At 42.4% G+C, this 23,130-nt stretch overlaps 1 protein-coding gene across 3 annotated transcripts in view; it reads right to left on the bottom strand.

Moving 5' to 3' along the window:
• LOC133654292 (tRNA (guanine(6)-N2)-methyltransferase THUMP3-like) overlaps positions 1–7,390 on the bottom strand; it is a 32,101-nt gene extending 24,711 nt beyond the window's left edge. For 2 of the 3 annotated variants that reach the window (XM_062054562.1, XM_062054583.1), the window contains exons 1-6: positions 7,248–7,390; positions 6,370–6,469; positions 3,107–3,226; positions 1,835–2,063; positions 1,678–1,755; positions 7–447 (exon numbers count right to left, since the gene is read on the bottom strand). In XM_062054562.1, the coding sequence (XP_061910546.1) occupies positions 7–447; positions 1,678–1,755; positions 1,835–2,050 (735 nt within the window). In that variant the 5' untranslated portion in view covers positions 2,051–2,063; positions 3,107–3,226; positions 6,370–6,469; positions 7,248–7,390. The remainder of the gene's footprint in view (positions 1–6; positions 448–1,677; positions 1,756–1,834; positions 2,064–3,106; positions 3,227–6,369; positions 6,470–7,247) is intronic. The other variant, XM_062054572.1, reaches the window with a different exon arrangement.
• Positions 7,391–23,130: the final 15,740 nt, after the last annotated feature.

The following is a 23,130-nucleotide window of genomic DNA, read 5'->3' as shown; positions in this document are numbered from 1 at the left end:
GCCTACCTCAACATCAAACTTGGTCATATCTGCTTTCCACTGGAAAAACTCCTGCACAGCTCCACCAAAGTCTCTCGCTGCCTCGTTGGAAGAAAAGCTGTGTTTGTCACCAGCGCGATTGCACGTCACACGAAACTTCGTTATTTTAGGGTCGAGTGTCGCTTCTGCCGCTTCCTCAGGGTCCGCCTGTGCTGTGGTCTCAGCGTCTGGCATCTCCTCTGCCTTGTTTAGCTTGTCAGCTACAGGTGGCGTCTGGGCTTGTTCCTGCTGCTTGGCTTCAGCCACGGTTATATGGCCATTGTCGTTGCTTGGTTTGACTTTGGTGCCGGTCGCAGCTTTACGGTGGCCTTTCCTCTTTTTGAAAGTGCTGTTCAGTTTCCACACCTCCAAGGGGATGGTCCATGGGAGTTTAGAAGCAAGCTGTTGCAACTCCATTAAAGTATCCTCCTAAGTCAAAAAAAATTAAATACATAATATAAATAGATCTTATTTTAGTGTTTGCAAGCCAGTAAATCTCCTTACACACCCGCCCTCTCCCCCAATTTTCAAATGCTCTTTAAAGTTAGATTTTTTTTTTCATTCAAGCAATTGAACAAAATAATTGCCACCTCTACTAATCAGATTTCTAACATAATCTTAACTTTTTTATTAATAATATGCACTCGCACAGCTGCCAAAATGCGGTGTTCGCAATCCAGTAGATCTCTCCTACAACCACAAAGTGACTGTCAGCACTGTTTCAGGTACATTATCTGCAACTGCATTAAAATGCTTAGAATTTAGCTTTAGGATCAATGATCAGAATAAAGACAGAATATTAATTTTTTTAATAATATGCACTCCTAATGCATCATTAAATAATACACAATCTTATACTTACTTTATAATTACAAACATGCATGTTGTTATAAAAACACTAGACAAATCAGTATACATTTTTAAAAACATGACAAGATACAAAAATAAGATCAGGATATGTAACTAGTTTTAAAGCAATATTTAACAAAACTGTTGCAGGTTCCATATTTGCAAATAGTTAAGGATCAGGGTGCAGGACATGTACCTTAAGTGTTTATTTTGTACATGTGATGTAACACTTCCATGTTTTTATCTCAGCAAATGGATAGTCAAAAAGTCATATTTTATGCTAGTCAAAGATCTTTTATGTGACAGAAGGACTCTATTTTTAGGAACAGACTTTAAATAAAAACACTAATCATGCATATCCCGTATGACTAGTGTGTTCTAAGGACTAAACTAGTTAGATATTTCTACAAGACGTACTTGAATAGGCTCTGGATCTGCTTTGTCTCACCTCTAGCTTTGGCAGGGTCTTTATCCCGTCAGTGCCCATAATTATGGTCAGAACCGATGCGTTTGCTACGTTACGAGCGATCGATACTACAAGCTAGCTATTTGTACTTCGTACAGTTCTTCGATCGCGAGCTTATTATAACACATTTACACAATATGTAGTTGTTATTTTCACAATTTGATTTACAAATCAAGCATAATTTTGTATATTCTCACAAAAACTTCAAAATCCAGGAGTTTTTTTTAATAGAATCAGGAAGTCTTTAGATAAGTGCAATTTACGGAAGTCTTCCACAGAATCCGGAAGAGTTGGCAGATAATTGTAATGCTGTGGACAGTCATTACAAAGATGACATACTGTACCTTTGATTCTTTGAATTGGTAATTGTCAAATTCCTCTACCACCACAAACAGGTTGTCTACAGACCTCAGGAGATGAACCTTCGGGCACAATTGGATTTATAGTCAGAAGCCTCAGCAACAGCCGGTCCACATTTTCAATCTGTAATTCAGAGTTTACCTGAGAAAGGTTGTCAGTAGCCACAGGAAAGTAAATACGACCGCGGCCTTTGCTAATGCGGGCTTCTACCCCAATCTTCTCGTAGATCTCCTCTGCAGCAGTGTGTTCGAAGCCTGTGGGCACAGTAGCGCCAATGGTGACGGTGACAGTGGATTCATTCGAAGGCTCACTCCCAGGGAGGGCCTGCTCGGGAGGACAGTCTTCCGGGGAGGACATGTCTGTGAGTGTCCTGTAACAAAATGCACACTATTGTCCAGAACTGCATACATTTTCACCAAGATCTTGTACATATAAGAAGATTTGTTTCATTGAACAGAATTCCCCCACTGACCACATTTGTCAGTTCTTTAAGTAGTTTTAATGATTTAAGATGTTTTCTAGTCAATAAGGGCAAACGATCCAAACACAGAAATTATCCAAAACCAAGAACGTGCAAGCTCCCCGCAACCCCTGTGGGGGTGAACTGCCGCTGAAACTACAGAGGTTATTATCCAACGAACAATGTGAAACCAACTATACCGCGATCGCTCTAAATGGTGCACATTAATCTAAAAGTTAATTTTTCTTTTTAAAAGGTAAGTTCTTTTTTGGCAGCACGGTGGCAGAGGGCTAGTGTGTTTGCCTCAAATACGGAGGTCCTGGGTTCGATCCTGGGCTCAGGATCTTTCTGTGTGGAGTTTGCATGTTCTCCCCGTGACTGCGTGGGTTCCCTCCGGGTACTCCGGCTTCCTCCCACCTCCAAAGACATGCACCTGGGGATAGGTTGACTGGCAACACTAAATTGGCCCTAGTGTGTGAATGTGAGTGTGAATGTTGTCTGTCTATCATGAGGTGGCGACTAGTCCAGGGTGTAAACCGCCTTCAGCCCGAATGCAGCCGAGATAGGCTCCAGCATCCCCCGCGACCCCAAACGGGACAAGCGGTAGAAAATGGATGGATGGATGGATGGATGTTGGTTTTTTGGATGGAGAATTCAAAGCATTAATTACATTTATTTCAACTAGTGTTTTCAGTCATTAACTTGGTCAAGTTGAGGCATTACAAAGTGGCTTATTTCTACGCCGTCTGGCTGACTTTTTTTTCGTTGCATTAACTTGTTACATTTCTCTCAAGAAGCGGTTGAAGATTAAATTGTGTCAATGTCTTTTCGGCATTTGCATCATTTTTCTTTTGCATCATATATTTCATTGCAGCATTCCCTTATGTTTTATGATCATTTCTGTGTTTGAACATTGCCAGACTTTTGCCCCTGTCGGCCACCATACTACTCACCTTGTATCAGTCAGTAGTAATGTGCGATACCACTGTTTTTTTTCCGATCTGATGCCGAGTAAAAGTCAGACTAGTATAGGCGATACCAATCCGATGCTTCTCTGCAAATACCAAATGTGCCTGTAAAAATGTAAAAAGCAGTGTATTGGGAAATCATCTTCAAACAATGTAAAGTCACAGGGCAAAACAAATGATGCCGTTATTCTTCACTGAATGCGCTCATTTATATTCAACTGTGTATGTAGTGTCTCAAAATAAGTCTACAATAAAAGGATACATACACTCGCTGTTTTTTAGTACTGAGTGACTCTTTTTAATTGCCAGTAATTTCCTTGAAAACAAATGACAGACTGAGGCCATGTCAACACAAACGGTTACAAAAACAGGTTAAAACGATCTCCATCCACACAGGTGTAGTTTCTAAGCAGTCTCTGTCCACACGCAAACGTGTACACCAGCCGTCATGCACATTTTGTCCAATCAGAAGTCTGGAAAAGCCGCCACAGCTGACTTGCTGGCATCACGCTTCTGTTATTTTTTATTTTGATATGGTAGACATGTACACTATCTTTACATTATGAATCTTTTTTCAGTGCCTAAAGCACACATGTGTGTGTGTGCTGCTGTGTGGAATTATAACAGGTTTAATCATCAATATTGTGATATATTGCATGTGCAATGAATTGTACATTGTCTTTAACATCAGTACACACTAAGAAGGAGCCAAGGACACCTCTTGAAATTCTTGTGAGATTCTAACGCATTAAATCATCAAAATAGTGATATATTATATGTGCAATGAAGTGCACATTGTCTTTAACATCAGTACCTACTAGAGTTGTCCCGATACCAATATTTTAGTACCCGTACCAAAATGTATTTCGATACTTTTCAGTACTTTTCTAAATGACAAAGACCACAAAAAAATGGCATTATTGGCTTTATTTTAACAAAAAATATTACGGTACATTAAATATATGTTTCTTATTGCAATCGAAGAACAATTTTGTCCTTAAATAAAATATTGAACAGACTAGACAACTTGTCTTTTAGTAGTAAGCAAACAAAGGCTCCTATTTTGTCTGCTGATGTATGCAGTAACATATTGTGTCATTTATCATTCTATTTTGTCAAAATTATGAGGGACAAGCTGTAAAAATTGGTCATTAATCCACTTGTTCATTTACTGTTATCTGTTTTTTCCATTTCAACATGTTATATTTACACTTCTGTTAAAATGTAATAATCACTTATTCTTCTGTTGTTTCATACTTTACATTACTTTTGGATGATATCACAAATGTAAGTATCGATCCGATACTCATATTCAAAGTCCTCATGTGTCCAGGGACAAAATTCCTGAGTTTATAAATATAATATGAATTATAAAAAAAGGAAAAAAGATTGTGTGACGATAAAACATATCAATGTAATCATAGTAGTATCGACTAGATACACTCCTGTACTTGGTATCATTACAGTGGATGTCAGGTGTAGATCCACCCATGGCGTTTGTTTACATTGTGATGCTGGTGAGCTACGGTGTGTAGTGAAGCATGTTTAGCTATTCCTCATTCTGCAGGGATGATACTTGTAAGAAACTTACTTTGTCACCATGGACAAAGACTTTTTGAAAAGTGCAACATTATCTTATGTTTGAGTCCTTATTTAACAACAAATCATAAAGTTAACTTACGTGTCTTGTTTAAGTTTTTGTAAATGGCGCCAGGCGCAACCGTGCACGCACATAAAAAGCAACCAAGCAACTAAAAAAAACATAATGTAGGGTCCTCCTTGTAGTGTGTACTGATGTTAAAGACAATATACACTTCATTACACATGTACCATATCGATGATTAAATGCTTTATAATTCCCTTAAACATGCAAAATGGTTTCCTTGGCTCGTTAGTGCGTGCTGATTTTAGAAATAATGTACACTTCACAGCACATGTAATACATCACCATGTTGCTGAACATGTTATAATTCTATGAGTGTTGGGTTTCAGCAGCATTCGCTCTTTAATAACGTTCCCAGGGCTCTGTGTACGTGCAGGCTGGTTTTAAAGATAATGTACATGTCATTGTACATCTAAAGTCGATCAAAATAAACATAATAGGAGGTCTAATAAAGTTAAAAAGTTAAAGTAGCAATGATTGTCACACACACACAATAGGTGTGGTGAAATTAAGCTCTGCATTTGACACATCCGCTTGTTCACCCCCTGGGAGTTGAGGGGAGTAGTGAGCAGCAGCAGTGGCTGTGTCTGGGAATCATTTTGGTGATTTAACCCCCAATTCCAACCCTTGATGCAGAGTGCCAAGCAGGGAGGTAATGGGTCCCATTTTTACAGTCTTTGGTATGACTCGGCCGGGGTTTGAACTCACGACCTAATGCCACCAAGTCCGATATTGCTTCTTTTTTCAGGCTTCTGATTGGACAACATGTGCAAGACAGCAAGTTTGTGTGTAAACATTGACAGTTTTAAAACTACACTTGTGTAGATGGATATTGTTTTAACCCCCAATATGTGTTTTTGAAACTCTCGTGTTCGTGTGGACATGGCCTAAGTCCTCTTAGTGTGTTTAAAGCCAGTAGTCTTGACAGACCTTAACTACGCGGACGACATCAACCTGCTCTCCAACCACATGGAGCAAGCACAGGAGCTCTTGAGCAGAGTTGAGTCAGAGTGCGCCAAGGTTGGCCTTAGGCTGAATGCCAAGAAAACTGAGGTGATCACCTATAACATCCAAGCGGAACACCCACCACTCACAACAACAGGAGGCACTGCTTTGAAGGAAGTCAATGACTTCAAGTACCTGGGCTTATGGGTCAACTCAACAGAGCAGGATCTAAAAGTGAGGAAGGCACTTGCATGGAAGGCCCTGAACGGAATGGCCAGTGTGTGGAATTACAATCTCCCCCGACAAATCAAACTCAGCTAACTCTACGCGACAGTGAAATCTGTTCTCCTATATGGCAGTGAATGCTGGACCCTGAAGCCAACCCTGCAGAAGTTTCTAGACGGGTGCTACACCAGAATGCTACATGTAGTGCTCAACATCAGCAAGAGTACACATGTTACAAACGAGAATCTGTATGCTGGAATACACAGGGCGAGCGACAAAATAGCAGACAGGACAATGAGACTAGCAGGACACTGCCAAAGACACCAGGAGCTGCCAGCCAGCAAACTGGTTTTGTGGGAGCCAACACATGGGCACCGGTCACGAGGACGTCCCACTGTAACATATGTGGACGTACTCAAGAATGATGCGGGAGCACAAAGCACCAACGAGCTGGCCAGATGTATGGAGAACCGGGATGACTGGAGACAACGATAGAAGGCTCGTCTGAGGACGACCTAGAGAGAGAAGACAGTGTTGTTTGCTGTATATTGAACTTTGGAAATGACAGCGTACAACCGTTACGTCATCAGATGAGTACAAGTCTTCATTTAAGGCAAGCCGTGTAGACGCACACGCCGGTGAGAGTTTTGACGCTCCACACCTTGGCCAGTGTTTACAAAACGGTGCGTTTTAAGGACACGGGTATGCGTTTGTGTATGGACAAGATGCCTAAATGCTTTGAAAAGTAGGCATTTTTGCCATTTGGACATGGCCTGAATGACTGAGCAACAGTATTTATTTAATATTGATCTTTGAGCAACAAATTGTGTTAAAACATACTTGGCCAATAAAGCTGATTCTGATAAAGATTTGGTATCAGTGGTATCGATCCGCACATCACTATCAGATATATTTAACTGGTTGCCAGTTGACATAATCACCCTCATGGTAATTCTCCAATGGGCAACATATTTGCTGAGTTAAATCCAGGTGGTAACCTTTTTAGGTCAGTCAGTGCGTTTATACACCGAATTATAACAGAGGAAGAAATAATTGTAAAAAATATATATCCGCCGTTACACTGTCGGGGCCTGGCATCCATTAGTCCATTACATATTAACACTACTTCAACTTGACAACGACTTTAAAGTGCAACAAGCAAGTGATGACTCTAGCTAGCTAATGATAGCGTTATCGTGCTAATAATTTGTAACGAACGAAACCTGTCTGTTTTGAACGAAACTCAATCTCCGTATAAGGCTTGTCAGTGCAAAGAACCCACTGTTAACTTACTTGTCAAGGCGGAAAACAATCTTTGAGGTGAATTGTGGTCGATTTGCCAACAACTCTATCAAACACGAGGAGACATGTTTGCTTCTTCCAATCAGGAACACCCAGAATGATTCCCGGTTTTAGAACTTCACAATAAAACATTCCTCACCTCGAAGTCAAGTCAGAAGGATTTCTAATACAACTTAACATGTCTGTCACATGCCAAAATGTAAAGACTCAGCTAAACTAAAAAAAAGTATTTGTTTACACCTTACTTAAGTCGCATTTAATGACCACAAATAATACATTTGTATTTATTTTGAAAACCGAGGGCCAAAGCAGTAAGTACACATCGCAATCGAAACCACTTCATTCATTTTGCTGCTACTAGATGTCTTTACGCTAAAAAATCACTAGAGGGCAGTCTAATCTAGTGAAACAACTGCATCCACACAGGTGAAAAAGCTTTCAATAGGCCCTTTTCCACCAAAAGTTCCTGGAACCTCTTCACAGTTCGGGGTCCATCCATCCATCCATTTCTACCGCTTGTCCCTTTTGGGGTCGCAGGGGGTCGCTGGAGCCTATCTCAGCTGCATTCGGGCAGTAGTCGGGGTACACCCTGGACAAGTCGCTACCTCATCGCAGGGCCAACACAGATAGACAGACAACATTCACACTCACATTCACACACTATAGAGCCAATTTTAAGTGTTGCCAATCTTCGGGGTATATATTATATATTATACAAATCAGGCTGATGACGTATGGAGGAGTGGTTTACTATATTTCTATACTGATATCATGGAAATAAACAGACAATATTAGGTCACAATTCGTTTACTAAAAAGTAAGTAATTGAAATACAAAGCAATCATATACAAAATGTTATGATTTATAAGATAAAGTGTACTGAATTGTTCATAAAAAAGTCAGGCTTTGGTCCGCAATGTCCAACAGTAAGAAAGTTGTCCTCTCGGTAAATGATGAATTCATGATCGGGTCAGGCGATTCCTTTTGATCCATTTCAGCTGTAAATATCAATATATAAATAATAAATGTCAGGGTTTATCTCACGCTGACAACACAAACACATCGGCTTTAGCGTTAGCTTGTAAGCAATAGCATTCAGTTCACTCGGGTTGACGCCAATAACTAAACAAATTGAGTGTCACTGACTACTTTTACAACATGTAATAAAGTAAATAGTTAATCTTTGATATAATTTACCTTCGTTCCACTCGTGTGCTGTCTCCTTTTTTTCCACATTTATCCAATGAAGTCACTGTAATAAGCGGCTGAAATCGTAGCTTTGAGTCCAGCTTCATACTCCTCCGTAAATACATTTAAAAAAGAGTCTGTCCACTTCTTGTAGCTTCGCATATCGAAATTAAGTTTGTAAAAATAATAAACAACAAAAAGTGCATAGAGTTTTAAGACTACAGCTGAGTAAAAACACTCCAAAATAGTTCCACTGATCAGTGTTATTCAGCACAAATATGCCTAGTCACTTGGAAAAGTCCTACCTTGCTAGGAGGAACTCAGAAAGGTTCCAAAACAGCTAAATCTACCCGGGTAGTTTTTGGTGGGGACACAGGGGGAACTTCATTTACCTGGGTAAGTGGGGAAGTTCCTGAAAAAGTTCCTGCGGTGGAAAAGGGCCTCATATTCGTGTGTCTATGGATATCATACATGCATAGATGCCACATTTGGTGCTGTGGCGCAGGAAATTCGGCTGCCATCTTGAACAGGTCTTCTACTCCTCTTTGAGGAGCAAAAAGAACAAGTAAGAACACAATGGCAGAGTATTGTGCTGCGTATTTTTGCACAATTTGGCGGACCGTGGAAGACAGGTCACGGGGGATTACTTTTCTACAAGTATGAGTGAACAGTACTATTTGTTATATTTTGTGAATGAAAGATTACTGTGCTGTATTTATGCCAACCATCAAAATTATTGCCAGCTCCTGCAGCTAGCTTAGTTAGCTACTGTGTTTAGTGACAGTGGTGTTCCGTCGTTCCAGTGCAATTGTTTTTAAGTTAGAGTTTGTATCCAATCAGAATTCAGCTAGCTTATGTTGTCAAACTTGTCACGCTGTACGAAATCTGCCCGGGGCATTCTGTCACGGCGCAAGAGTATGCCGCTGCGCATTCCTCAATGTGCTCCACGGAATGCGCCTCGGGACACGCCCACGGGCGCTCAAATCCTGCTGCTGCCAGCGGCTGCAATCATTTAGCAATCAACACACGCTGATGAGTCCCCTGCACTTCTTAAACCAGCACAAACCTGCGTTCCGGGCCAGAACGTCGCTACCTCTTCCGTACAGTAAGCCTACACTTGTCTAGCTCTATGCGCACTCTCTATCTGTGTTTCTCCCCCTCCGTGTTCTTTTGTTTTGTGTCCCTTGTCGCCATTAAGCAGCATTCCTCTGTTCCCTGGTTACGAGCTGTGTGTCTCGTCTCCCCGTATTCCCTCTGGGTCCCTGGCTGCCTTCCTGGATCTCGACCTACTGCCTAGAAACGGACTTTGACGCCTTGCTCTTGCCCCTGACCTTCTGCCTGTCCCTGGACCTCCGAGCTTGCCTTGCCCTCCCTGGACTTTCACCTCTTCCTCAACCCGCACCTTCAACACTCCTGGTAACCCTCCTCAAATAATCACTTCACATAGTCACACCATACACATATTTGGAGTAGTTAGACGCCTCATTTCCTATTGTATTAATAATTAGAGCTAAACGACGTCCTTGCCTCTGTGCCATCTTCTTCCCCCGCTGTACCGTAACACATTCAGAATCAACAATGCGGGCGTCCGTGCACTGTAACTGAACGGGGACATAGAGTTGATAGACAATTGCGATAGCCAATCAGATCACAAGTTGTTGTCAGTAAGGCCTTCTAGCTGGCCTCACGTTGAACGTGACATTTACGCGCCCTTTGATTGGATATTTTAGCGGATGAATCTGAGAACACATAAAGTTGATAGACAGTTGCGAAAGCTAATCAGATCACACGTTGTTGACAGTAGCCTATCTGGTGGCCTGATGTTAACGAGACTGTGATTGGATACTCACTTGTCATTCTAAAGTGAGTATCCATTCACAAGTTTCACTTTAGCAGGAAGCAGGAAGTGTTGCGACCTAGCCAGACCGGGATAGCAGAGAAGGAGAATAAAACGTTGATTAGGTGGCAGATATATATTTGCAATGCCGTTTTCAAGAAGGATATTTAAAGAGAAACTACATCTTGTGAGACGATGTCGGCCAACCCCGGAAGCTAGCTCAGCTGTTCTAGCGATGAAATGGGGAAATGTCCGCCATTTCCACTCGAATCAGCCGACGACGTGGGCTACCTCTTGCTTATATGGCGTCGAAGGGGTGCTACAAATTGTGTGTTCAAATATATTATTTTTTCTCTTTTAATATGTTTTTTTCAATTTTAATTTTAACAGTACCACATAAGATATGTTTTAATTGCTGATGCGGGTTAATTGACAGAAAATGCGACAGAAAATAACCCGTTTGGTACACTGTTGATGCGTATCAATGCCCAGTAGTGCGTACATGTTTTCCTGTATAGTATTTCTCCAGCATTGGTCATGTGGTGACATAAATTATGTTATTTTGAGAGGTAATCATTGGACACAGGACATCACTGAAGGCCTAGGTGGGAAACGCACGGCCCGCCACTAGTGACAGTTTTTCGTGTATGAACTCTGACTTTATTAGTCACATTCCTTAATGCTGACTTACGTTACAACAGACACAATCATGCTATAAAACAATATTATCGGTTTAACATTGACCAGCGATTTATTTTGCACATAATGTACATGTAATTCACCAACAACAAGTCAGCTGTCATGTCTTCATATACATTTACTTGAAAACATAAATAACCAAACCTCTGACTGTACAATAGGATGTCATCAAGTTGTTGATGTATTCACAATTTTAGCAGCTTTGCTTTTGATATGCATCAAAACAGGAGTTTTGTTAAAGAAATGTTAAACAGACTTGCCGCCTTCCGCCCGTGTGCAACTGAGATAGGCTCCAGCACCACCGTGAGCCCGTAAGGGACAAGCGGTAGAAAATGGATGGATGGATATTGAGTCCCACATGACACAAGTGTCATTACAGCATTCATGCAGAAATTATGCTCAGTTCAGTCTTTTTCACTGTTCTGTTTTGTTTGTCTTGCTAGCAGCGTACTTCATGGCCTGAATGCTTCCAAATGTTATGTGATACACAACATCAATGTTATGGATGGTAAGTATGTTTGTATAATGATCTCCTTTAACTGATTATCAACATAAAGTTTTGTTCTTGTTGGATTGATCTTGTATTCAGTGTATGTTATCTCGTGAGTTCTCTAAGTTCTGCAGTTCCATTGTCCTAAAAGTACACTGTATAAGCTAAAAAAAATACTGATCCCATTCCTAAAACCATGTATGCAAACTAGTTATCAGTCCGCTTTGGTAGCTGTTTATAATTTTCATTCGCTGTGAGTTTGCATCCCTGTGATAGGCAGTCAACAATTGTTGGTTACACATTACTGATCAATGTGATTGTTGAAATTATGTCATGTTTTGTTATTTTCTGTTAGTTTTGGACTCTCTCAGTTCCTGTTTTTGTGCACCCTTGAGTTTGTTTTTAGTTACCATGGGTGCTTATTATTTCCACCTGTCTCTGATTGGTGTTCGGGACGCTCACCTGTTTCCCGAGCACTAATCACAGGCATTATATATGCCTGCCTTTGCCGGTCAGACGGCCTGGCTTCATTGTTTGCTACACGCAACCTGTAACGTGAGTATTTCTTGTCTCCTAGTCTATGCTAAGTGGTAGCCTTAGCTTCCAGTGCGATCGGCACATTGTTCCTTCTGCTTGTTTTCTGTTTTTCGTACTTCTTTGATTTTCAAAGAATAAATCATGTTCCTACCTGCACGTCTTGTCCGGAGTGGTCCGTCTGCATCCCGGGGGAACGAACCCTGCAGTAAGCTGCGACCCCCCCCCCCCGCCCCGTCGTAACAAATTCATTCGAACAAAATTATATGGCACTTTTTTGGAGGTTCTTGTTTCACTATGAACAAACTAATACACATTTTTATTTAGCAGGTAATTGTCCGTGATCGGATTTGTCTTCAATATGAACACACAGATGCTGGTGATTCTGGAACTGCTCCAAGTTCATCGATATGTGCTAAACTACAGGTTCATCCAGGATCACTTGGAGCTCCTATTTAATTCTATCAGAGTGTCAGTAGGGTTGATGATGTTTTAACTATAATACATTCTGGAAACAATTGGTGTCTATATGTTTTGGGTGTAATTCTGTATTGTCTCTGGGGCATCACAAGGTCTGAAGAACAGGGGGAATGAGCACTTGCAAGATCTTTTCGATTTTTACTTTTTGGCACTGTAATAAAATTACATAACAAACACTGAATACATCTAAATGGTTGAAAGTGGAAGTGGATGAAAGCTTTAATCATCTTTAGTAAGCATGAGATGGCCCAAATGCATAAGGACACTGTTGTTGCATGGAAAAGCAAGCAGGCAACTTGCAAACAGATGATAGCAGTGCACAGTACTACAGGGTTAACCTGAACACACAGGAGATTCTGGTGGAAATAAACTTTCTTGCCTAGAAAACAGGCGCTGGATGTTCACCCAAAGATATGTTGTGTGTGCACTACATCTATGATTCAAATTTTGCACTTGCAATATTTTTTTTTGCTTACAACTTGTTGTTACTGTATTAGAATTACACAGCAAATACTGAAGAAATTGAAATGGTTGAAAATCAATATTGTCAGTCTCCTACCATTACTGTAATGGTCATTTAAAGCATTTAGACCACAGGTGTAAAATTCAAGGCCCACAAGTCACACCTGGCCAGTCGGGATGGGTGATATAGACCATCACAATAACCTGCCATTTATAACGAAAACGATAAAAATGAAGATAAAAGAAAACAAACAAACATAAAACTTCACCTTTTTGACTATGAGTCTGTCAGTGCATCCATTCTTCAGAGCCCCCCAAACACTGTTATAAAATAACACTAAGGCTATTAAACTACATCAATTACATTTAGAATAGAATAGAAAGTACTTTATTGATCCCTGGGGGAAATTCAGCACCACAGTTGGCTCACAATAGACAATAAACACTTAGGTATTATTTACATGTGAATAATATAAATACAGTCTATTATACAGCATTATTCACATGTGAATAATATAAATACAGTCTATTATACAGCATTATTCACATGTGAATAATATAAATACATTATACATTTAAGTACAGTCAAAAATAAGGGGATGGCGCTGCTCCGTTCGGCTGCCTCTCCACGCTCTCGTCACAAGAGTTGCGTATTTTGGTTAATTTGTGTAGTTTTTTTTGTTTGTTTTATTTCGACCAACGGCACAACAATTGTTTACGACCGACAGAGTCTTCTGGACATAACTTCAAAAACAACTCACCAACTTCAACGAAGCTCGGACCTCTTGAAGCAACTGCCGGCAGAATTGAGAGTCCATGGCAACGGCGGTAACAACAACAAAGGAGAATGGCGGACACACCATCGATGCCGTGGCAGCCGAGGGGGGATAAGGAACCACATCAGACGACGTGCGAGCAGGACGTCTCTCCCTTCTATGCTGCTCTCCAACGTGCAGTCAATTGAGAACAAGCTGGGCGACATCAGGGCGAGGATTGATTGATTGATTGAAACTTTTATTAGTAGATTGCACAGTGCAGTACATATTCCGTACAATTGACCACTAAATGGTAACACCCGAATAAGTTTTTTAACTTGTTTAAGTCGGGGTCCACGTAAATCAATTCATGGTACATGGGACATCAGAGACTGTAACGTCCTGTGTTTCACTGAGACCTGGCTCACACCGGAGGTTCCAGACCACGCCATCAGCCTTGAGCCCTTCTCCGTGTACCGGAGCGACAGGAACAAGTCGTCGCGGAAATCGAGAGGCGGAGGCGTGTGTTTTATGGTGAATAAACACTGGTGTGGACCGAGCAGAGTGGAGAAGATAGGGTAACACTGCTCACCGGACTTGGAGTTTCTCATCATCAAATGCCGTCCGTTCTACCTACCAAGGGAGCTAACATCAGTCATACTCATCGGAGTATACATTCCACCCCAGGCCAACGTTGAGACCGCACTTTCAGAGCTCTACGACCAGGTAAATAAACTTCAGACAGCTCATGTTGATGCTGCTATTGTGGTTGCTGGGGACTTTAATAAGGCAAAACTTAAAACGGTATTACCAACTTTTACCAACACGTGACCTGTCCTACCCAAAGCGATAATATACTGGACCACTGCTACTCTCAGTTCAAATGCGGCTTTAATTCACAGTCTTTATCAGTCTTCGGTAAATCAGATCACTCCGCCATCTTGCTCGTACCAGTGTATAAACAAAGTTTGAAGCGCAGCCCCGTGGTCAAGCGTGGTCTGTGAACTCAGACAGCGCGCTCCAGGAATTGCTCGATTGTACAGACTGGAGCGTGTTCCGCGAGGGCACAGACAACATTGACGAATATACAGACACTGTGCTGGACTTTGTTGGTAAACTGGTCGAGGAAATAGTCCCCACCACTACAGTACGGGTTTTTCCAAATCAGAAACCCTGGGTTGATAGATTGGTCCGAGAGGCTTTGAAAACGTGCACCTCAGCCTACAGCAGAGGGCGCGCGACTGGCGAGATGCACGCGTACAAGGCAGCGTGCTATGACGTCAGGCGCGTAGTGAAGCAAGCAAAGGGACGATACAGGGACAAAGTGGAGTTAAAATTTCAGCAGGCTGACTCCAGAGCTGTATGGCAAGGACTCAGAACGATGACAGACTACAAAGGCAGCCCCCCCACGGTGAATGCTGATGTCTCCCTGGCAAATGAGCTAAATACCTTTTATGCACGGTTTGAGGCTGCAAGTTCAAACAGCAGCCTTCATGCCGCTGCAAAAGAGGGTATGGCCACTGGCAATGGAGACTCAGCATTCAGGATAACAGAACACGACGTGAAGAGAACCTTTAAGAGGGTGAATACCAGGAAAGCCACAGGGCCAGACGGCATCCCCGGTTGCGTCCTAAAAGTCTGTGCTGACCAACTATTCACAGACATATTCAATCTGTCCCTTGAACAGTCCGTCATCCCCACCTGTCTGAAAAAATCCACCATTGTCCCTGCTCCAAAGAAATCTGCCCCTGCCTGCCTCAACGACTACCTCCCCGTAGCCCTCACACTCATAGCCATGAAGTGCTTTGAGAAGCTAATCAAGGACCACATATACTCCTCCCTCCCCACCCACTATAGACCCCCTGCAATTTGCATACCGCCCAAACAGGTCAACCGACGATGCAATCGCACACGTATTGCATACCGCCACGACACACCTGGACAAAAGGCAGGGGAACTATGTGAGAATGCTGTTCATAGACTACAGTTCAGCATTCAACACCATAGTCCCCTCCAAACTCGTCATCAAGCTCAATGACATGGGCTTGAACTCAACCCTCTGTCAGTGGGCCCTGGATTTCCTGACAGGCAGACCACAAGTGGTGAGAGCAGGGAACTGCACCTCATCACCCATCACCCTCAATACCGGTGCCCTCCAGGGCTGTGTTCTGAGCCCCCTCCTCTATTCACTCTACACACTTGACTGTGTGGCTAACACCCCCAACTCTATTGTGAAATTTGCTTACAACACAGCTGTGGTGGGCCAGATCTCCGGAAACGATGAGACGGCCTACCTGAGTGAAGTGGAGAACCTGGCACAGTGGTGTCAGGAGAACCACCTCGCCCTGAACGTCAGCAAGACCAAGGAGATCATAGTGGATTTTAGGAGACGGGAGGCAAGGAACTACAGTCCCCTCAGCATAGACGGGACGCCGGTCGAGAGAGTGACCAACTTCAAATACCTCGGAGTGACAATATCAGAAGACCTGTCCTGGACCACACACATAGACAACGTGGTGAAAAAGGCACGACAGAGTCTCTACTTCCTCAGGAGACTAAGGAAGTTTAAGCTAAACCACAAGATCCTCATAAAGTTCTACTCATGCACAACAGAGAGTGTCATGACTGGAAACATCACCTACTGGTTTGGAAATAGCACAGCACACGACCGCAACAGACTGCAGAGAGTGGCCAGATCAGCCGAGCGCACCATCGGAGTTGTGCTCCTAACCATTTGCAACATCTACACCAGGCGGTGTAGATCCAAGGCCGAGAGGATAGTGAGGGACTCTAGCCACCCAAGCAACTTCCTCTTCTCACTGCTGCAGTCAGGCAAGCGCTACCGGAGTCTCATGGCCAACACGGAAAGACTCAGGAGGAGCTTCTATCCCCAAGCCATCAGACTGCTCAACTGCATCACAATTGCACAAAACCGCACGCACAAGAATCTCTTTATTTACCACTGCAATTACCGGACTACAATATTGTTCATTTAATTACTGTAAATAATGTAAAAACAAGAGTATAAAGAAGTCATACTGTTCCATTACCTTTGTTCATACTACTGTCACTACTCAACTGCCAAAGAACTGTAGACACCTTAATATTTGTTGCTTCCTATACTGTATATACTGTTATACTATTTGATCTTGCGTTGGTACTGTATTTGACTACTGTACTTCTACTTGTACTGATACCTCTACCATAACTAATCTAACTTATTGTGCAACTTAAATAAATGTTTTTGTATTTAGTGTATTCGATTCTGTAACTAGTGTTTGGATCCCACTGTACGCAATATCTGAAGAGCATGGAAAAAAGCATTTCACTGTGGTGTACTCTGCATGTGACGAATAAAACTTGGAACTTGGAAAAGGAACATATGCATTATACAGTCTGATGGGTGTCGGTTTGAAGGACTTCCTGTGTCGTTCCGTGTTGCATTTTGGGAGTCTGAGCCTTCCACTGAACAGGCTCATTCTCTCTGCCAGGTCCGAGTGTAGTGGGTGGGAGGTGTTGTCCATAATGGCTAGAAACTTTGCTAGACTTCTCCTCTCTGACACCACCGCCAGAGAGTCTAGCTCCACTCCCACCACGTTACTGGCCTTCCTTACCAGCTTGTCCAGCCTGTTTGCGTCCCCCGCTCTCAGTCCGCTGCCCCAGCAGGCCACGGCATACAAGAAGGCGCCCGCCACCACCGACTCGTAGAACATTTTCATCATCTTTGTACAGAGGTTGAAGGATCCTAGCCTCCTGAGGAAGTAGAGGAGGCTCTGACCCTTCTTGTAGAGTGCCTCAGCGTGTTTTGACCCATTGAGCTTATTGTCGATGTGTACTCCGAGGTATTTATAATCCTCAACCGTATCCACATCGACCCCCCTGATGGAAACAGGGGTCGCCGGAGTACTCCTCCTCCTTCCCAGTTCCACAACCAGCTCCTTGGTCTTCGTCACATTGAGCTGGAGGTGGTTCTTTCCACACTATGTGACAAAGTCCTCCACTAGTGCCCTGTATTCCTCCTCATCACCATCTTCAATACACCCCACTATCCCAGAGTCATCAGAAAACTTCTGAAGGTGGCAGTACTCTGACTGATAGTGGACATCGGTGGTGTAGATGGTGAAGAGGAAGGGGGAGATGACTGTGCCCTGCGGGGCCCCGGTGTTTCTGACCAGTCTGTCAGACACACAGTCCTGCAGTCGCACATACTGTGGTCTGCCAGTCAGGTAATCAACAACCCAGGACACCAAGGGGGCCTCCACCTGCATCGTCTCTAACTTTACACCCAGTATGAATCATGAATCAATTTAAGTGGACCCCGACTTAAACAAGTTGAAAAACTTATTCGGGTGTTACCATTTAGTGGTCAATTGTACGGAATATGTACTTCACTGTGCAATCTACTAATAAAAGTTTTACTCAATCAATCAATCAGCAGCCCAGGCCGTATGGTTTCAAAAGCACTGGAGAAGTCAAAAAACATGACTCTTACACTGCTTGCAGGCTTGTCTAGGTGGGTGTGGGCTAGGTTCAGCAGGTAGATGACCGCGTCCTCCACTCCCAGTCGGGGCTGGTAGGAGAACTGGAGTGGGTCCAGGTGGGGCTTGATCGTTGGGCAGAGTTGTTCCAGGACCAACCTCTCCATGGTCTTCATGATATGGGAGGTTAGAGCCACCGGCCTGTAGTCCTTCGACGTGCTGAGTCTCGTGGGGGATGGGGGCCACGCATGAGGTTTTCCACAGTGTGGGGACTTTCTGCAGCCTAAGGCTCATGTTGAAGATGTGCTGAAGCACACCACACAGCTGTGGGGCGCAAGCTTTGAGCACCCTGGGGCTCACACCGTCAGGACCCGCGGCCTTGCCTGTGTAACTTCTTTAGCTGTGCATTCACCTGTCTGCAGACAGACACACTGGGGGGGTCTCAGGTGGTTGGGGGAGGGGGGGAGGTCGTCAAGCTGAGGGTGAGGTGTTAAGTAGGGGGAAGTAGTCATTGGAGTTGGGGGGCTGTGAGGAGGGGGAGGGGTGGATTGGTTCGCTGAGTTTAAATTTAAGTAGCACACCTATATTGCAAAGCTGTAGTAGTGTGATTTGCTGATCATACGGTATGTAAATTATTTTTCTGTCAGCAATATTATAGACATTGTTATTATGAGTTGTATATTACAAATCAATCAGATAGTGTTATGATGCAGCTTCAGTGTGAACTCTCCCGTGCTGTGGTCGCATAATGGCGAATAATGACGAGACTTATCATAAGCCTCATCATTATTCACCAAATATATACGGTAACAGAAATACATTGCTGACAAATTAGCAGAAACAGGCGAATATTATGTTTTAGGAACTCCCATCAATCAATGTTCCACCACTGATCGCCAACACACTCTTCAGAGCAGAAATCAAGGCAAATGTCCCCAAAACTGCAGGAGACCTCTTCTTTTATAATCTTCTCCGCGGTTCAGAAAATATTGACTTTGATTGCACAGAATCCTTGAAATTGCAACAAATGTGCCAGTACTGAGTCGACTAGAATTAAAGCATGTTTACTTCCGGGTTTACTTCTTTAAACACTGCAGGACATGACGCCATGTCTATATTCAGGTCAGTTTGCTTTCAGATTGGTGTCTGAACAAATTTTTTTATGATGTGAACCACGAAATAAAAAGATCAGATTTGACAAAAAAAAAATCAGATTGTGACATCCTACCCTGAAGTGTTGTGAATGCAGTGAGCGTAGCCTTAATGCTGCTGCTGTCTTGCTCGACCTTGCTAAGGTAACAGTGAAAATGTGGACTGGAGTTTCAGTATAGTAATGCGGGCGTTACTGATGGAACGGATTGGATAATAAGCGCTGACAAAGGGTCTTTAAATGATTCAAAATCATAGTGAATAATGAGAGGATATATTATTATTTTGGTAAACTCCTATTCCTATATATTTCTATTAAAAAATGCAGTTATTTTTGGTTAAAAAAAATCACACCAAATTATTTAGAGGGCTCAAGATAACACGGTGTCCCTCTGGGCAGTAGATATGTCCTCTGCTAAAACCGCAGAAAAACACCTATCTCCATTTGCCAACCTTTTGGCCATTGTGTGTGACCACAGTTAACAGTGGTGGAAAATGCTCTGGTCTACATAACCGGATCTGTAGTCTGGCAGATACTATGGAAGCTGTCCTGTGATGTTTGCTAAGTAGCATCATTATTTGACGAGAGCTACCACCTTCTAGCCCTGAAAAACTACGGCAGCCTAGTGATTCCATCACAAGGCACAAGGAAGCTTTGATTTCACAATCATGTTTGTTTTTAAATCTTTGTACATCAAAGTAGTTATTTTCTTATTTTTTCTGTTTTGTAAAATGTCTTTTAGCAATGTGTTTATCCATCGATCCATTTTCTATCGCTTGTCCCTTTCGGGGTCGCGGGAGGTGCTGCATTCGGGCAGCGCTATATAAAGTTAAAGTTAAACTTAATAATATGATAATAAATATAATTTGTTATCATAAGATGATGATGATGATGTGTATATATACAGTATGTATGTATATATATATATATGTATGTATGTATGTATGTATATATATATATATATATATATATATATATATATATATATATATATATATATATATATATATATATATATATATATATATATATATATATATATATATATATATTTATATATGTATATTTTTATGCATGTGTATATATATATTTATATGTGTATATATATGTGATGGGACACAAGTAGGGGATTTTATTTTTTTATGTTTCGTCGCCATGCATGTCTTAGTGTTTTATTGCTGTAGATTTTAGTTGCATGTTTTTACATTTTAGAATTTGATTGTATTTTTAATTGCATGTCTTTACACTTCGGAATTTGATTGTATTTTTAATTGCATGTTTTTACACCTTGTGGACTTTGCTGGCATTTTAAGACTCGCCCCTTTTAGCTTGTTGCCCCTAGTAACCAAAGTGCCCAATCGGACGGCACCGGGGATCAGACGCACCTGTGGAGCATTAGGACTGCACACATTTAAAAGGAAAGTATTCAACAGGCTTGAGCAGGGAAGCGACAGCAGGAGGAAGCGACCGGAGAGGATCGACAGGCTTTGCCAAGAGCAACCGGGTGGACGCACGCAGGGTGGGAAGGAACCCCCAGACTACACAGCAGACCCCGCAGTCTACCGGAGTGAACCCCAAGAAGCCCACAACATGCAGGGGCAGAGGAAACTCTGCCTCCGAAGTAAGTGACGTGTGTTGTGGATCTGTGGGGGCAACCAACTGCCTTGGGCTGTGGGCTTGCGGGCTCGTGCGTTGTACGCTGGCTGTGTGGTTCTGTGGACAGGGGGCGATTGGGACCCAGAGACCTGCGGCGACCCCCGGGAGCGACCAAGAGGCGGAGCGAGACGGGACGGGTACGGCCACGTAGGTCCCGCGAGTGACCGGCGACTGGCGAGGAGAGTGGGCGTACCCAATACTTCGACGCGGAACTACAGCAGAGGCAGGGGAAACCCTGCCTTGCGTGTAAGTGTGGCGTCAACCCGGAGAGCGTCTCCGTGGTTTTAGATTTTATCCCCGTGGCCTGCCTCCGTTTTAATTCTGTGTGCAGGAGGACGCCGTGGAAGTGTGCGGAGCCAGGACACTGACCCCCTAAGCCTGTCGCGGCTGTACCCTCACCATAATATTGGTATTTTTAGCCTTGTCAACTGGACTGGTTTTTAATTTGTATTGTAATAAAGTGCGAACAAGCATAATCATCTTCCCTTATTTTGGACAGCTGCTCTCACTACATTGGGTTCTTAATAGTTTATATTAGTTTTTAGCACATTTTTATTAGATATTAAATTTCCACCACTCGGGTCCATTATATATATATGTATGTATGTATGTATGTATGTATATTAGGGCTGCAACTAACGATTACTTTGATAATCGATTAATCTGTCGATTATTACTTCGATTAATAATCGGATAAAAGAGACAAACTACATTTCTATCCTTTCCAGTATTTTATTGAAAAAACCCAGCATACTGGCACCATGTTCTGGACATTGGGGATGCAGCATACACCAATAATAACACAGAAATGTAACTCATCAAATCAGAACTGGATCAGATACTGTACACGTTTCTGTTGTGAATAATAAAGGATTAATTTTAGGCTGCTTCTGAATAATAGCATGAAATATTCCAGCACCTTCATAACGTTTAGTTATACTAAAGCGTCACTCAAATCTAAATAGATTTATATAGCTTTATCGGGCCTGGCTGCATTGATCCATTATGAAACCAACCTGAGATATTTCTGTCCGTTACGTTTATTTCAAAATTGGTAACCGTGCGTTTTCTCTCTCAAAACGGAGTCAAATGTGCCGGAGACACATTATCAGCCCCGCGTTGCAACAAAGGCATAACGTTAACATTACTTACAAAAAAGCTGAACTCATGAATGCCTGTTGCCACTATGGACTTAAAAAGTTACGTACCGTGAGTTCCTCCCTTCATCCATGGCTCCAACATGTTTCCTTTTCAGGTGCTTCTGAAGCAATGTTGTACTTCCGTGCCATTTTGCAGGAAACGGTCTTCTTTGAAGTCTTTAAAGTAAAATGTTCCCACACTTTTGACGACTTAGGTCGTACAATTTTCTCCATTGAAGCAATAACCTCAAGATGTTTCTCCGCTAAACTATCCGTACTGTTTTCCTGCGCCATTTTTCGAATGTTTCCAGCAAAGGAGACGGCGTCGTCACGTGAGCTGCACATGACACATCATTGGCTAGCTTACGCCACCTCATGAGACGTAGCCTCAGCGCCGCCCTGGCGCTGTTTTGTACTTATTTTGATTATTGTTTCTCAGCTGTTTGTAAATGTTGCAGTTTATAAATAAAGGTTTATTAAAAATTATTATTTTTTTTTTTTAATTAAAAAAAAAAAAAAAAAAGCCTCCGCGCATGCGCATAGCTAGTTCCAACGAATCGATGACTAAATTAATCACCAACTATTTTTTTAATCGATGTAATCAATTAGTTGTTTCAGCCCTAATATATATATATATATATATATATATATATATATATATATATATATATATATATATATATATATATATATATATATATGCATGTGTATACATATATATTTAAATATGTATATACTGTTGTGGGGGGGGCGTGGCCTGCGGACCTGCAGCGAAGCGGGGTGTGCCAGGACCGGCTAAGAGATCAGCGACAGGTGCGTAGATGGCCCACCTGGGCCTGTTTGTCTAATCACCTGTCGCTCTGTTAAAAGGCAGCAGCCGGGGAGGAGAGGGGAGTTGGAGTGGAGCACGAACAAGAGCGAGACTGACACAGACAAAAATACAATTGCTGAAAAGCCCAAGAAGGAAGATTTATTGCAAAATAAACACTATTGTAAACCTGGAAGA

Source organism: Entelurus aequoreus, linkage group LG01, assembly GCF_033978785.1.
Source record: "Entelurus aequoreus isolate RoL-2023_Sb linkage group LG01, RoL_Eaeq_v1.1, whole genome shotgun sequence".
Taxonomy (NCBI): Eukaryota; Metazoa; Chordata; class Actinopteri; order Syngnathiformes; family Syngnathidae; genus Entelurus; species Entelurus aequoreus.
The sequence above is the reverse complement of the archived record's forward strand: the minus strand, read 5'-3'. Positions and strand labels throughout refer to the sequence as shown.